Consider the following 17,995-nt stretch of genomic DNA (forward strand, 5'->3'; position numbering starts at 1 on the left):
AAGAAAAGGATGTTTGAAACTAACTACATGTGACACTCATCAGTTTATGCATTTGCTTGTCTCTATAAAAACAACAATAAAAAATGAAAAAAAAAAATTAATTCATACACAATTCACCCTAACAACATAAATCCCTGCTGTTTCTAATAGAAAGCCCCTAACTCTGAGTGAATTTTACTTTTTCACTAAAGATAGTTTTCAGCATATCATAATATCAACAGCCAAGAACATTTACATATAAATAAGCAATGAGGAAAACAATATAATTCCAAAAAGAAGAGTGGTTCATAAGAACAACTATCATAAATTCCTTTCCCTTTGAGCTATATAACAGTTATGAAAATAAATGAACATAGGCTGATGTTACTTGTCAAACTAATGCAATTATATACCTTTACTTACCTAAGTGAAACATATTCAGCTTCCCGTCGGTTCAGCTCAGTTTCAGAGTCCAGTGCTCTTCTTGCCAATCTTTTTATCTCAGCTTCCAGAGAATTAATGGTGTCTTTCATTAGCATGACTTTGGACATCTGTTCCAACTGTTCACTATCTAACTATAAATATAATTAAACATTAAATGCCAAAAAGCACCTTATTTACACATAGAATTTCTCCTATTAATTCAAGTTCTACTCTGGGCTTAGTATGAATATTTTACTGAAGATAAATATCCAAGTATTTCATTTGCACGGGGCCTGACTGCAAGTCTACTGAAGGTAGTTGTCAAAGAGCTGAAATGTGATTTTTACTTCTGTTGAAGGTCATCCTGGATGCATTCCTGTGTAACGTCATCTAGGTGTTCCTGTTCCGGTGCGGGATTGGACTAGATGATCTTTTGAGGTCCCTTCCAATCCCTAACATTCTTTGATTCTGTGACAATCAGTTTCCTGTGTTTCAGATCTCTGAGAATATTTTAATTTATTAATGTAAATTTTAGGCTGGTAATTATGCCCAAGGGCAAAAATGTTCAGCATTGATCAGCATTAACAGTTTTCACTGCACAGTAACATAACTGAAAACATTATTATGAGTCTAGGAAGGGAGAAATCACAGTTCGGGATACAACACTACCAATGATGGATTTAGGCCTCTACTAAGTTTTATAGCTATGCCAACAACTGCCTAGAGAATTCACTGTAAAGCATTTGCATAAAGCACTATATGACAAAGTTACCACAATGAGACCTTTAGGTCAGGACCTAGAACAAACAACAGGTCCAGAAACTCTTGCACAGTTAGTTTGAAATATCCAGTTAAAGAAAGCTGCCTTTCATTATTAAAATCTTTACACTTAACATGTAAAGAACTGTCCTTTCTATATTGTTTGAAACAGCTGTTTTAAGGTAAAAAATTCTCACTTCATCCCTCTCCTCCTTTACCAGCTCTTTCAGTACTAATTCATGTGCTACTATAATCAAGATCAGACTGCTGAAGAGCAAGTCAGTAAGCCTTTGGTATGCATTAGCTTTTTCAATACCAGTGCCATAAATTGAATATTGATGTATAGCCCTCTAAGGCTATGAAATGAACTGAAGAAATAAGATGATGTACCTAAATGAGGACTGTTCCCAGTATTCACTACACATCACATGTCAAGTGCATGATAAAAGCTAATTTACTGCTCAGAGTGCTCTGTGCTATTTGAGCCTACAGTGTTATTCTTCACCACAGACGCAGTCAGTTTAATATTCTAATACTTGGAACTATGCTTTTAAGCATGGTAGGATTTAAAAGGCTGGAGGAGAAAGAAAATGAACCAGAATTTATAAACACAAGATCTAGAAGAAAGATACACTACAGAAATCAATGTTAATCTATTTAAAAATCAAGTTCTACCAGGACTGTAAATATATTTAAAATTTATATTCATTTTATTAATGTTTTCATTTTCTATTTTAGGGTCACATGTTCACAAACAACTGCACACACAAGTAACTTAAACCATATTAAATAAGAACTGCCAAAACAGGACAATTACATTTGGTTTTGGAGCATCAGGTTTTAACAATAAGCAATCATAAGATAATTCACATTGGAAAGGATTCCAAGTCTCTAGTCTAAACTCCTGCTCAAAGCAGGGCCAGCTCTGAGGTCAATTTCCTCAGGACTTTGTCCAGTCCAGTCTTGAAAATCTCCAAAGCTGAAGACTGCTTGACTGTCCTCATGGGACATAAGTATTTCCTTATATTCAGCTTGAACCCTTCTCATTTCAACTGATGTCCATTGTTGTTCATCCTTCCACCATGCGCTGTGGTGAAAAGCCTGTTTATGACTTCTTGACGACTACTGGCATGTAGGACTTAGGTCCCCCTTAAGCCACCTCTGCTCCAGGTGAAACAAGCCCAATTACACCAGCCTCCTCTCATACAGAAAATGTTCCAGCCCCAAGTATCCTTGGAGCCCTCCATTAAACTTGCTCCAGTTTGGCAATGTCTTTCTTCTACCATGGTGGCAAAACTGGATGTGGAATTCCAGATGTGGTCTAAGAAGCACTCAGTGAAGGAGACAATCACTTCCCTTGAGCTACTGCCTGTGTCCTGTTCACACAACCTATTACACTCTTGGCCTTCTTTGCAACCACGGCTTATGTACAGCTTGCTGTACAGCAGGGACCTCCAGGGCCTTTTCAGCAGAGCTGCTCCCAAAGCCATTGGTCCCCAACTTGTATTGGTGCCTAAAATCAGACGTAATCAATCCTAAATTCAGACCTTGATATTCATCCTTGTTGGACTTCATAAGGTTCCCATTGTCCATTCTTCCTACCTGTCTTGGTCACTGTGGCTGACAGCCCTGCTCTTGAGTATATCAACAGTTTTCTCTAATTTGGTGTAATCTGCAAACTTTATGAGCACACATTCTGTTTCCTCCTTCAGGTAATTAATAAAGATGTGAAAGAGGACGGGCCTCAGAACAAATCTTTTTGTGCTCCATGTTAACACTTTCCAGACCACATACAACCCATTAATTACTACCTGATAAGACTGACCATCCAATCACATTGTTCCCCATCCAGCTGCCCACCCATCCGGACCATAACATCTGAACCTGGATACAAGAACACTGTGGGTAACAGTGCCAAAAACCTTGCTACAGTCTTGGTAAATGCTCTCAGCCTGTTGTTCCACAATAGAAAGCAGACAGGTTGGTCCTGTAGTATTAACCATGAACATCACCTGTATTACATTTACAGTTCCACAAATATTTATTTACCCTTACATTTTTAATAGTAGTTTCTAGTTCTTCAATCCTCTGTTCCAAATGAGCCTTTTCATTAAATGCAGTCTCTTGAGAAATCTGTATCGAATAACAACAACAAAACCACAGATAGAACAAGTCCAGCCTCACCACAGACGTGCAATTCGATTAATTCTCAGGATTAGAGTAGAAATCTTTAGCAACTTTAATTACAATACTAAATAGTTTTCATGTTAAAATAACCTTGGCAGGGTGGAGGGAAAAATCAAACCTTTAACTGCTCCCTGAGGCTGTCACGTTCTGTAGTCATCCTTTGGAAATCTGACAGTGCTATATCTCTTTCTAACTCCACATGTCTTAACATAGCTTGAGCTGTCATGGTGCTTTTAGGACTCCTAGGGCATTTGATCACTTCCTGACGAAGTCGGGAAATCTCTTCCTGTGCCTGTTTTTAAAAACAGCAGTATAACAAAAAGATGGAATAGATTATGTAATATATTACTGTGTCATATAGCTGGTAATGCAGAGCATCCCAAAAACTGCAGTATTAAAGACGAAGTAATGATTTGTGCATATACTCTTTGATTCAGGAAAACATTCTTAACTCAGGACAGCACTTACAAGTTTGTATTTCACTAACAGATTCAAATCCTGAATTTCCAAGACTTTTTTCTATTTTTTAAATCAATGCTTTGCATTTTTTCTGTTTTACGCAAAACCAGGATTTCTTTCTTGCACAAGACCTTAAGTTATTTTAATTAACCATACAAACATAAATAAAATTACCCGTTCATAAAGATTGACAATCTTGTCTCTCTCAGCTGTTAAAACTTTGATGTTACCCTGAATTTCTGCCACATGGCGCTCATATTTTTTCAGCGTCGACTTCAGCTCTTCACGTTCTCTCAATATTTTCAAAACTTCTGCATCAGAACACACTCTCTTAAAGAATAAGGTGATATAAGGTTAAAGTAGAGAAACAAAGCTTGATATGCTTTCTCATTATATCTGGTTTGGAAATTTCTATAGAAGATTTAATAAGCCTTCGACCTAGCAACTTCTAGATAGTCAAGACTGTACATATATATTTCTTAGTAGTAGAGACCAGATATACATACCATTTTCTAAAATACACTGAATACGCTAAAATACATTACTTTGAGCAGCAAATGTCTATTACAAATGGTACTGACAGTCGTTAATAATTACTTAAAATTTAGGCACTTGTCAGTAACCATTTACAGTGATATACAAACACACAGTGTAACGGGGCAGTTAAGTTCACATTATTGACCCATTCCCATCACATGCATCCTTCTGTTTACAATAAATTTATTGTTCTTCCTGGTAATTATGGCTTTGGTAGTTCAGCATAATATAAACCAACATTTAAAAAAATGCATTTCTCCTCTTCCAAAATGGTTTCACAAGCTCACCTGGATGGATGAAAGTTTTTGTGACATGCTGCCACAAGCAGACGTTTGCTCAGGATTTGAAAATGTTTTTCTAAGTACCTTCAGCAAATTCTCAGTGTGACACTTATAGTAGTCTCTGTCCTCTTCCAATGTCTTAATAAAGGCATCAAGCCTCGACGGTGACTTCCCTTCATTTATTTCAGCTTCTGTTTGTATAATAACCTGCATTTGCAAAAATGAGATAATTCATTCACTAAAATAGAACTTTCGTAATGAAAGAGACTTCAGTTGAAAATGGATAAACATACTCTTCAAAATGAAGATGAAGCAGATATCTAATCAAAATACATATTCATGTAATGCTTTAAAGTAACTTCTGATTGTCTATATTTTCTCTTTTTTGTTATATTGCAGAATATGTTTGAACATCTTTCTAAAATGCATCTAACAGGACAGAAAATGACATAAAAGCTAAATGTTAATTATCTTGAAATATATCTGTTCAAAAAGTAGGTTTGTATTGGTATATCTAATTAATTTTTAAATAAGAAAGAAATCAGGCCAATAGGTTTGCTTAAAATCCATGAAAGGTGAATTTTTGAAATCGAAATAATGTGCAAGTAAATATAGCTGAAATCCAGGAAGTTACGTAGGGGCCAATTCCAAAGTTCAAAACTGCACATGAAATCCCTCTCCATTACTATCTATCTGGATAGATAGTATCTGGACTCCTGAAAGTTTAAGCACCTAGGGAATACTAAACTCTGTAAATTTATTATTTTTGTTGGGATGCACACAGAAGTAGGTCTTTAGATTCCTGAAAAATTATAAATTAATCACCTAAATTTCTAAGTGAATCTAGCTCTCAAATCCCAGACTTTCTGGCTGAAGGATCAAAGTGTTTCCAGGGTAATTAAGCAATAAGCTCTAAATGGTCAGTGTTTTTTTTACCAGAGAGGGTTCTTTGCAGGATTGTGGCATAAGTTCAAACATTTTATAATATGCAGGAAAGAAAAATACAACCCCTCCCACCCCCTTGAAATTAGAGGCAAATCTTTAAATTACAGGAAGAAATTATTATCTTGAACACATTAACAATTCCCTATCAATTTATACTGGAAGCAGGTGAATGAGTCCACTTAATAAATTCAAATGTTAATTTAAGTTAAATTTACCACTGGCAAGTATTTCTACAATTACATCATTGTATACATTTCAAAATATTCCAACAGTATCATTACACCTTAAGGAAAACAGAATATTAAGATATAATTTTTAAAGAAACATTGTTACTTCTTTCTGGTTTGCAAGTGACTTATAATGTATTCAAAACAGTCGCATGCAATTTTGTAGGAAAAAAAAAAAAAAGATGATTCTCAAACCAAAATCATTACAGGTTAGTTGCAAAACAGAAACAAATTCCCATCCATCTAGAGACAAAGAACTACAAATGAAAAAAGATATGTTTATCCATTCTATATCTTGTCTGTTATCAGTGAAAATAAAGCATACGAAATTCACTTGTACAAGTATTAATTTCATGTGGAAATGGTCTGTTTTCATAACTGCATATATATTAAGGATGCATGTATAACTCACAGACTTCAGTGTTTTCACCGTGTGTTCCAGCTTCTTTATCTCTTTCTGCTGGTGTCGAATTTGAATCTACCACAAAAAAAAATGAGAGCAAGAGATGCATTAATTTTGTATAATAATGACTGCAAATCCAGCATTTTAGCTCAACTGTTCTAGTCCAAAGGAGAATATTGTATGTTTTCTAATTTGACTTGGCTGAAAACATACTATTTAGTAACAATAAACTTAATTTAGAAGAGAATCAGTTAAAAGTTTTATTTCAGATGCAGTCCAGGATTAGAAAAAACAGTAACAGTTGAGTTACTCTCAGGTGAGTGAATTAAAAAGGAAGCATGGGATACCTTTTCCCAGAACTGTCTTACCAAGGAACTTTTGAAAACAGGGATAGTTTGACTATAACTATGAGATAAATATGCAGTTACACTAATGGCAAACAAAGAATATGCTTTCTCCCATCTGACTACTACTAAATAATGTAATTGCATAGCACAGAATGCAATTTTCCATTATCCTGTGAAATGAAAAACAGTTTTCACTGAATTACATTATTTCCAACTGCAAGTATGATTTTAATCCTTGAATCATTCTACACTTTAAAATTACCACCCTGGCCTGAACCTACTCCTTCATCCCACCAAATATTCTTCAAAATAGAGATGAAAACTACAAATTCAGCCCAAAATGTAAAAACAAACAACAACAACAAAAGGTCCCCATAATATTAGCAATCAACATTAAAATATTAATTCTAGTAAGTAGATACCTTTGCTTCCTCAAGGTCCTTATCAGCAGTATTCAAGAGCAATTCTTTTTCCAGCTGCTCAGATAGTTCGCCAATTACAGCCAGTTCTTTACACAGATGATCATTTTCACAAGTCAACCTATCCACTTGACTTTCCACCACTTGCTTCTTAGCAAGCAGTTGCATGACATGTTGCCTTAGCTCATAGTTTATGTTCTTCAGGTCTTCAATCTGTGAGGACAACACAGAAGAAAGTATTTTATGTTCTCCTCAAGGATTTGCAGGAAGTATTTAATAAGAAGAAGGAATTTATACTTAACAAAACAAAAATCAGTATACGTTATTCACAAACGAAGAATATGAACACTACTAGCACCATTTTGAACAGATTAATTTTGAAGGGTTCTGGACAACAGAATCCGATCCTTATTGTTTGTGCTAAAAACTATCTCTAGCTGGGCTGCCGCTACAGTTATTCTCCAATAGTACTGTGAGAGGAAATGTCTCTCCAGGCCTAGTCTCAAGTTTCCAACACCCTTAACTCACTCACTGTGGTTCTGTTAGACCTCAGGAATGCCCTTCAATCATCCTCTTTGAGTTGGGCCTGTATCATTCACACACATCACAGAGGCCAGCAGAAATGTAACGGATAATTTATTAATACTAATTCATCAATTAATAAAATATTAGTAATTTCCATGAAACAATGTTGACTTCAAAAAAATATTATACAGCCTTCTTGTAAGAAACCAGAAGTTGCTAACTATTTTGGTACTATCAACATATTGTAATGTCTTAGTCCATAAGAGCATTACAGCCTCCTACAGCTTTTCCATTTTCTGAGACCTCAGATTTCTAAAATCCCAGCATAATCACTGTATGAATACAGTACAATGCAGAAACTCCATTGCTTGCAGAGGCTGATCCTGTAATGCATGAGAAATCAGTATCACTGAATACTGAATTCTACGAGATTCACTTCATTCTAATAGTCAGAGAGTTTTCTTCAGGCACTCCTAGCAGTGCATCTTGAATTATTTAGAAAGACCTGAAAGATGCTTTGTAAAATAGGGCTTTCTGGGTGGCCTCTGTCCTGTGACATTCTGTAGTAGTGAATTTTGCCACTTTTTTTCTGTTCAATAGGTATACAAATATATTAGGAGAGTCAGTGAAAAAATAATGAAGTTATTTTCATTGCTTTTTTATTTTTATGTTTTGATCAAGCCTGGCACAGCTAATGCTACTGAGTTAATAACAAGGCACAGTTATAAACCTGAAAACATGATAATTGTGGATTGGTTGAGCGAAAATTTAAAACAAAATAAAATAACCAAAAAACACACCCAAAACCAACCAACCAATCAACCAACCTCCAACAACGATGACGGCAACAACAAAAGCACACCACAGAAAGTATCCACAAAGGTAAGCAGAGACAGCATCTGTACATCAAGCTATAAAATACATGAAAAATACAGCTCTGCTGTTACTGGAGGAAGTTCACAATGATGCCTGCTTTACATGGTAGGAAGAAGAGTGCTAATGAAGGGCAGGGAGGCTAAATCCTACTGTGTATCTGAATGTACAAACACTTAGAATGACAAAATTGTCGAGTCCAAGTCACATCTACACCCTCATGCCTCAAGTAACTGACTATGCCCAAAGTGGTTTTCTTGCTTCACACAGCCAACCTGTATCATATCTTAAGGGTCTTTTCCAAGCTAAATGATTCTATGAGTCTATGATTTTCCCACCTCATCTTCTTTTGGATAACCAAGAAAGTTCTGGCAAGCACTTAGAGATATCATCTTAAGATTACAAAATTAAGCATTCTTCATAGAAGATACCATTTTAGCAATTTACGCCACTTTATACCAACGGGAAATATAATTAGAGCACCGTAACTAATTACAATTGTGCTAACAATGCAATACAATGAAAGTGGTCAGTAAGCAGACAAAATTACTGATCACTTAAGGCTTCGTAGACTCAAAACCCAATACCCCACTACCAAAAAATACTTTAAAAAATCATGAAGTACAACAAACTTTCACTCCTGTCATGTTACTGCATTCTGCTCTAGCTCGTGACAGCTTGTTCCAGCAATATTAACAGGGGAGGAGAATGCTACCATTTAACTACCTAGGCACAACAGGATGCAGAAAACCATCTTTTTGTATTTCAGCTATATAATGAAATACATGATAATAAGAAACATGGACATATTATAACTTACGGATCTTCTCTATCAATTAGCACCTTCTCAGAGCAAGACCAGAAATATTTTAAATGTTCAAATTCTGTTCAGCTGAGCTGAACATAAGGATATGGAGCTAGTTATCATCAACTCACAGCACTGCTGCTTATGTTTCCTTACAAAGCCACAAACACTTTGAAATATAAGATAGGAAGGAAAAGATGGAGTGCTCTCTGGCAGCTTTCTTCAGAATAACTATGATAAAGGAGGGTCGCCAGAATGAGTCCCTCAGTGAAAGATGAATGAGACACAGTAAGGCAGGGCGAGTGTCAAGTAGACCAGTGCCTCACAGTGCAGAGTCTGCTCTTGTCATATGGGAAGTAGCCCACAGGTCTAACAACAGAATATGAACATTCAGTTACCCACCAGCAGGAAGTTATTACCACCAGCATAACCACAACAGTTTCTCCCCATGCTCAGATTCAAGAGTCTCAAGGAAATTTAGGGCAGCTGGTTCAATGAGTTATATATTCACAACCATAAAGTTGTGTATGTATCTCCTTTCATCATCTGCTTAACTGCCCAATGGAACAAAACCAAGGTGGTGGAGGCTTTTCATCACTACCACAGAACTCTGCTCTCTCTATATATAGGCATCATGTCACGCCAAGTTCAGATTGGGTATTAGGAAAAAATTATTCACAGAAAGGGTTGTTGGGCATTGGAACAGGCTGCCCAGGGAAGTGGTGGAGTCACTATCCCTAGAGGTGTTTAAAAGGCATTTAGACGAAGTTCTTAGGGACATGGTTTAGTGCTAGAGTTAGGTTAGGTTATAGTTTGACTCAATGATCCTCAGGTTCTCTTCCAACCGAAATGATTCTATGATTCTGTTCTATGATTCCCCACCACATTCACCTTAATCTGAATCGAATCTCTGGTCACCAAGTATTAGTATGATCATCAGTTTCCAGGTGTTTTTAAGCACCAACATAAGTGATAGTTTTGTTTAGAGTAAGCTGACTTAATTTGGGCTACCTATAAAGATGAATTTCTAGAACGTGATTCCCACGATCAATTTTAGGCATTTCCTAAATTAATCATGCCCTGGGAGTATCTCTGACAATAATGACAGCCTAAATGTCTATTACAGTCATCATCACCATTGACAGATGAGGTGAATCCCATCCTAATATTCAGTACCTCGCTGAGCATTGGGGACTCAAATTTACAGACAGAATACACAATATTTGCTCACTCCCAATACTACTTTTACTCAATTTGTGGAAGAGAACTTTTTGAAAGATGTGATAATATTTCCTAAAATAACTATTATTTATGCTTGCCGTGAAGTGGTGAGATTTAACTACAGCTGTTGGCACATTTCACCATCATCCTCCAAACTGCGATAATGCAAACCCCTTTGCAACTGTGACAAAACTTCACACTAAGCCCACTCTAAGTTTCACGCAGCACTGAAGACCCTTGCACGACTGAAAGAACCTGGAGTTAGGAAACTTTTTAGACTGATTAAGTCCCCAACAGTGCTTTTGAGTTCCAAGTACTTCAGTGATCAAACATTTCAGGTGCTCCTTTCCTCCTTACTCTCCACAGCGCACCTGAAACCTGCACCGCCGCCCTCCGCACCGCTCGGCCCACACCCCTCCGCGCCGCGCCCCCCGGGGCAGCCGGTCGGGGCGCCGAGGCAAATCCCCGCCGGTCTCTACCTTGGGGCGACTCTCCGCTCTCCCCCCGCGGCGCCCTGGGGAGCGCCGGGCGCTCATGGCCGGTGCCCGGGCCAAGTGAGGCCCCCGCCGCTGCCCCGCGCACTCACCCTCCGCCGCGCCCGCTCCCCGCCCCAACCGCTGCCTCCCTCCGCGCTCCCCGGCAACGGCCCGCTCCAACCGCCGCTGTCAGCCGGCCGGGACGGCGGGAAGGGGCAGCCTAGCGCGGGCATTCGCCCACACGTCTCGTCAGCTCTGGGAACAGCCCGCCGGGCTCTGCGCCAGCAGCGGCCCCGCGGTGGGGCCGAGCTTTCCAAAGGCGGGAGGCGGTTCGCCTTCTCCGAAATTTTGGATGCGGTGTCCCACGGGCTCCTGAGGAAACTGAGGCATTAGGGGCTAGACAAGCGGTCTCTGCGGTGGGTGGGGAACTGGCTGACAGGCCGCATGCAGAGGGGGGTGGCAAACGGCTTATTTTCAAACTGGGTTGCCACTCATTTCAGATGAGTGCTTTGAATACAACTATTGTGTTTCTTTCTAGTTAACAGGTCCAAAGTTATTTAAGAGGCTGAAGACATTCTGAACAGCAACAGATGGGGGATGATTTAGAAGTGCAGGTCTTCAAAATAGAAGAGTTACGTGTCAGGAGTTAAGCTGAACCAAAGAACTGTTTTGAACCTTAATTATTCTTGAATCTACATTGAAAAAGAAAAGTAAGTTTCTGGACATAGATGCTGAGTTACAGTGGGGAAAAAAAGCCTAATCCAGAGAGATTATTGGAGGATTTTCCAGTAAATAAAATGGATTATTAATCTAGTACTAGGAGAAATAATCCTAAAGTCATGGGAAAGAGTGAAATGAGGGGCAACCTGTCACGAGCAGAGTCCCCCAGGACTCAATATTGGGCCCAATCCTGTTTAAATCTTCATAAGTGATCCGGATGATGGAATCAAGTGTACCCTGATGAAAACAAGAGGGAAATTTTTCACTATGAGAACAATCATTCACTGGAATAATTCCCCCAGGGAACTGGTGGATTCCTCAATGTTGGACGCTTTAAAGATTCAGCCGGACAGTGTGCTGGGCCATCTTGTCTAGACTGTGCTTTTGCGAAGAAAGGTTTGACCAGATGATCCCTGTGGTCTCTTCCAACCTGAAATTCTCTGATTCTTCCAGGTAGCTGAGTGAAAGCCTTGGCTAATCTGGATAGTTGTGAGAAACCTGGACTCCAGCTCTGTACCCTAAGGAAAAGCTATCCATAACCACTACATTCTCACAATACTACCCTTCCCCATGAGGCTGTTCCACTTCCTTGGGCTGAGGGCCCTGCAGGAAAGAAGCCAAGCAGCTGTGATGGATGTACCAGCTTCTGGCTCAGTACCAGCACAACAGCCTAGCTAAGTAGCTCTGTGTAGTGAGCATGCAGTCTCTGTGCTTTTATTCTCTTTAATCTTGCTTTCAACGATGATCATAATACCTGTTGTCCTTACAGGTGTGTATGACTGAAATGCTAGAGGCAAAACCAAATGAAATGTTAGAAATAATCCAAAAAAATCATTTAAAAATGGATGAACTGTAAAATCTTGTACAAAATTATCAGTAAAACACTTTTTCCCTTAATTTAGATATAAATACTTATGAGCACTGCCTTCATAGAAATTTTCATTATTTCTCTACTTGGTTTCATCTTGGGAGGTTTTTGAGTAACTCTTACCTATGAAAATTAAACTTTCAGATATCAGGTTTATGACTTATAGCATAGCTCCTCAGTAAATGTTACTAAAGTCAAGAAAAGGTGCTCATATTTCTTTTTGGTTATAAATACAAATGGATATTGCGTGACTGGTTGCTGCTATATCTTTTTGAATGGCTTTTTTATTGGGTGGGGGGAGCTAAGCCAAGCCTCTCCTCAAGTGACATAATGTTCTCTCCAGACATTGACAGATAAAAAGATGACTTCCTCAAATAACAATTCTTCATAGTTACTTGGGGATGAAAACAGGAATATGGGTGAATATCACAGATTGGCATAGTCTGACATATGCAATAATACCTCCTATTGTTGGTTTGAGAGGAGTTTGGTTTTAAAGCACCCTTAAACACCTTCAATTCAAACCTCCCTGGGCCCATCTGCACACATGAAGCATAGGCCTCACCCCTGATTAATCTGAAAGCCTCAGAGAAAGGCAACACAAGCAATGCTTCCAGGTGAGATTTCACAAAGCCAAGCAGCCACACCTTGTCACTCCAGCCCCAGGAGAGAAGAGAGACTTTCTAAAATTGCCACAGCTCGTCAGCCAGGACAGACAGTGAGATCAGGGAGCTCAGCTGAACACCTCTACTTTAATGAGGTTCATCTCTTTCAGAAACTAATATCCACGGAGACACTTCTACAGATGAAAACTCCAGCAATTCCTGTACTGGCTTGACAAGAACAAAACAAGTGTTAGGTAAGAAAGACTTAATCTTGTGAAAATTCCCTTCCTTTAATTAAACCTTACCTTCTACCCAAACCCCATCTAATTTACATATGTATTTGTAAGAAATATGTGTCAGTTGTATTGTCCAGAATAAATATTACCTTTAACATCACACTTGTTTCTTGACAGTATCAAGCATTAGCTTCACACATATAATAAACCCCAGTCTGAACTCATTCCCACTTTTTAAGCCTAGGACTGATATTAACTTGTTTACAAACATTGTAAAGTTAAAATGTCAAGGTATTACAAGGATAATTACGCTTTTCTTCATCCCAGTAACAAAATCATATGAAATAAATTACTTGTTATGTTTTCTTACACCCTAAGAGAGGAGTTCTTATTTACAGCACCTCTAGCTGCACATCTCTTCTTGGAATAGCACAGACAGGGATAAGACTTGTGCCTTTGAAGAAAGCGACGTGAAAAGGGTAAGGAAGCTGCATGAATCCTGTGACTCTTATTGCCTGCTCATGTCTGGCATGGATATAAACAGTCCTTGAAAGAGGCTGCTTTAGGTACTCCCAAAGTGAAGCTGACACACCAGAGAAAATGTACTTACTCTCTTCCCTGTGAGGCATTAACACAGATTTTATATTCTGGAGACAGTGCTGAGTAAATGACAAGGGCTTTTTGGCAAGCTGCCACTATTAAGTATTCATGGATCGTGGTCACCTTTTTGGAAATTAGGAATAATACCACTGAAATGTGATTCCCACCCAAAGACAGACAAGAAACTGGAAGATTTTTAACTCCCAGAAAAAGGGGAGGAGAAACAGTCATTTTCTTTTCCTCTCCTCACCCTGCATTTGATATGGTGGAAATAATCACAGAAGATTCTGCATTATCATGTTTGCCTCAAAAAGATATTTGAAAATATAACATTTCAGGTTTTCATAACTTTATCAAAATTATTCTTCATGAATATTCATTTTAGGAGTAAATGTATATATTTTTAGTTGGCATTGTTCTGGTATGTCTGTGGTTTTCTCTAAGTGATGTATGGTGAGTTCTCTCTTATGTGTTAATGCTGGTTAATGTTTTGCAGAACAGTTGCTTTGCTTTTTGTGTACCAAACAAAAATTTGTTGATCAAAGAACGAATGAAACTCATATACAGAATTGTTTTCAAAAGCAAACCTAATAATTGCTGTATTTTGCAGGTGTGTGATTTATAGGGTTGTGGTTAAGATGTAAGAAATTTTAAAAGTCCAGTACAGAAAGGTTTTTATTTAGGTCCACAGAGAAGATGGCTTTAGTACAGCTTTGCACTACCTCTGTTACATTAACCTCACCCTCCAAAACTCACAGGTTTCTACATAATGCAGTCCTCACTAGACTGAGTGAAGAGATAAATAAATCATGGTGTGTACACATTGGGAACATATCAGATACTACATCCGGAAATCTGGGACAAATTAGGCCAGATATTGAAACATCATAGTTTGTTCCAAATTACCTTGATTGTTGGGGGTAGGGTGGGCGTCAAGGATGTGTTTCTGTAACAGAATGCGCAGCCTGTGTAAGGAGTCAGAAGGACACTAGTCCTGTTAGCCAATATAACACGGTAGAGATGTTTTCTTGTGTTGATGTTAATTTGATAGGCTTGCCCCTTTCTTGTGTTTCCAGCAGTGAAAAACAAACAAACAAACAAAAACCCCAAACAACTTGTTATTAGAGTAGTAACTGAGATGGGTGGTGGGACGTTCAAGCAGTTTGCATTGCCAGTGATGTGAATGCAGTAGAACACGAATGCAGAATTGCTTATCGGGTAGCTGGGTCATGAGACTTGAACCAAAGCAACAGTATAAGTCCAGCTTATTTACTGGCCCCTGAAGAACAAAGTCCTCCAATGGTTACAGGGAGGTCTGTGTTCTAAGGTGGTTTTAAGGACTGACAGAAAATGGGGAAAATCTCTCTAAAATTAGTTGGGAGAATGTTATGTTTCTAAAAAAATGTTTAAAAATTTGAGATTTATGATGAGAACAGCAGAGCTAAGGTGGCAGAGTACCTCTTACTGCAGAAGTCCAGTTGGCAAGCTGGATATTTGAAGTCAAGTCTAGAAAGGTAGGAAGATGATGGCAGCTTTGTTAAGACTTGGTCAACCTCTCTTCTGCTAAGACAAGCCTTCTTCCCTCCTCTTGCCCCACTCACATTTTCATGCATAATTCAGCTTCTGCTGGAGCAAATGATGAAAGTAATAAATCTTCTGTAGGCTGCTGCCCGAGACTCTGTGAAAGTTAACATCAGCTATGCAGATGGACGTTTGCCTCAGACTTCCACCACAGGAGAGCAGCCCAATGGCTTTGGAATTCCTGCACACAGAGACTGAACCCAGAGTTGCATTCCTGAAATACCAGAATAAGTGTCTGTCCTGGTTTTGTTAAAAACAAGACCAGTTTCTCTTTTAGTGAATTTCCCTTTCAGCTAAGTTCTTCAAGTAACTGCACTTTTCTGAAGTTGGATACATGTTTTTCCAGACATAGCAATGGTATGCAAGGTCGCTAATAAGAATGCACGTCCCATAAGTGAGAGGGGTGCATTTGCAAGGAGGAGCGAACTGAACAGGTGACTAAAACTAAGTGTTCCATCACATCCACGTCACACATCATATAAAGGCAGGAGATCACGAGGGTCTCACTCTCTTCAACTATGGCCAGCATCTGGGGAGGACCCTGCCTGCCGTACCTGCAATCTGAGGCCTAGTGACAGATCCTGCATCCCTGAATCCGGTTCCGGTTTGCCGCAGAGTCCAACCCAGGACTTTCAGGTGCCTGCCCTGCAGCTGCTGGAGCAGTGCTGAGCTGTGCCAGGAAATTCAAGTTTGGTTTTGTATATTTTGTATTATTTTCTCTATTTTATTAGTAGCATTAGTAAAACATTTTTAACTTGTTCCAACTTGCAATTCCTCTCTCTCTTTGCCTCTTTGCCCTGTTGCCTTTCCTTAGTGAGGAGGGGGGGCTGGGGGGAGGGAAAGGTGAATGGGTTGACAGAGAGCATCTGCCACGGTTTATTGTTGCCCTGCAATCAAACAGTGACAGTGTCATTAATGTAGATTTTGCTGAATTGTACCATGGGATAACTCTATATTCTGAGATTTTATGTGTATCTCTCAGGATCTCCTGCTGGCTTATAATGTAATACAATCCTCTTTATAAATTCATGCTTCTTGCTTACGGCCAGAATATTTCTAATTATCTTGCTGAGTTTATCTTCAACAATAGCCATTTTTCAAGAGAGGTATTTGCTGTTGCATGTCTATTTTATCCTTCAGTGCAACAGAAACAGACCCATGACAATTTTACCTGTCCACCTAGTATTCTGTACACTTTACATTTTTAGCAAATTCTAGTTCTAATTTAAAAGAACAGAATTGCCTTGGTTAGGCCCACAGTTTTCAATTTGGAAAATAGTGTAACAGCACACAGTATGTTTTAGTGACACCCTGTGGCAAAAATGGAGGAACAACATTCTACAAAGCTCCAAGACTGCCAAAACAGAAACAAATGGTCCCGTGTTTTGTTTGCTTTTTATTAACTTCAGAAGGGCCACAAGATGCATTTCACTTTTGCTGACCAGTGCTACAGTGCCCAGGTTCACTTTTGCATTCTGCCAACTGCCTCAAAAGCTGATCTTCCAATATTTGGAACGCTACCTCAACACATTTTTATGGACAAATTCTATATGGTTTTTACCCTATGCATTACAGAGTAGTTCAGCCCAGTGAAAAGCTATCACCAGTCTAGTTTAGCAACAAGCTATGCCCATTTCAAACTGCTTAAAGTAATTACCAACTTTTTTTCTTTTTTTTTTAGTGTGATAATACAACCTGCCAAGTGCAGGGGCATGGTGACATATTTGTTACTACACCCACACATTTCTTTTAAGAGTTGGGTAAGGAACTGTCCTGCTCTTAATAATCCAGTTCTTCAGTAGGAAACAACCCCAAGCTCACATCTTTAATCTCTGGAGCCTTTTACCCTTTATCCACCTTCTTTTCTCCTTCACCTTTCAAGGAATATAGCTGTTCTAGTACCGTTTCTTCAATCAGAAGGTAAAGGCAATTCAGGTCTCATCATAAACAGTGTTCTTTATTGGTAAAGCAAGCATATGAACACCTCATACCCTAAGCCAAATCACTCCTCAACTAATTTCACTGTTTCATCCAAATAAGAATATTGACTTGGTATTTCTTCCTAAGCTACCTAGAACTGGAAGGAAGAAAAATCACCTGTAACTGTTCCTGATCAAGAGCAATAGTCTATGTGAACTATCACAACGCACTGTCCTACCCTTTCTCTCTGCAATTCTTTCACATCTTTGGACTCCAATACTGAGGAGGAATGAGAAATAAAGGCATGCAATGTATCACTTATGAATGCATGCACACCAGCAAGAGGTATATAGCACATATTTGCCCATATAGATACTACTGTGCATAAAAATTTCAACTAGTAGTGCTATGTGTTAGCCCACAATGTAAATACAGACAACAGTTATTGAAGAAGAGTTACAGCTAAGGTCTGGATGACTTTAAGAATGGCTTAAATCAATGCAAATCTGAAGACAATCTGCTGTATGCAGTGCATCTTTAATTATCTAGTCTGTCCATTTCCAGCTTGTTAATGAATTATGCTATCAACATTTAGTTTC

The 17,995-nt window shown here is 38.7% G+C and overlaps 1 protein-coding gene across 3 annotated transcripts in view; it reads right to left on the reverse strand.

Moving 5' to 3' along the window:
* TSGA10 (testis specific 10) overlaps window positions 1-15,518 on the reverse strand; it is a 36,990-nt gene extending 21,472 nt beyond the window's left edge. The window contains exons 1-8 of one of the 3 annotated variants that reach the window (XM_082047145.1): window positions 15,354-15,518; window positions 6,970-7,179; window positions 6,210-6,275; window positions 4,632-4,832; window positions 3,982-4,137; window positions 3,467-3,640; window positions 3,217-3,294; window positions 403-554 (exon numbers count right to left, since the gene is read on the reverse strand). In XM_082047145.1, coding sequence (XP_081903271.1) covers window positions 403-554; window positions 3,217-3,294; window positions 3,467-3,640; window positions 3,982-4,137; window positions 4,632-4,832; window positions 6,210-6,275; window positions 6,970-7,134 — 992 coding nt within the window. In that variant the 5' untranslated portion in view covers window positions 7,135-7,179; window positions 15,354-15,518. Of the gene's footprint in view, window positions 1-402; window positions 555-3,216; window positions 3,295-3,466; window positions 3,641-3,981; window positions 4,138-4,631; window positions 4,833-6,209; window positions 6,276-6,969; window positions 7,180-10,869; window positions 11,227-15,353 lie in introns of those variants that run through there. The other 2 variants (XM_082047143.1, XM_082047144.1) reach the window with 2 other exon arrangements.
* Window positions 15,519-17,995: the final 2,477 nt, after the last annotated feature.

Source organism: Streptopelia decaocto (genome assembly GCF_964273445.1).
Source record: "Streptopelia decaocto genome assembly, chromosome: 1".
Lineage (NCBI taxonomy): Eukaryota > Metazoa > Chordata > Aves > Columbiformes > Columbidae > Streptopelia > Streptopelia decaocto.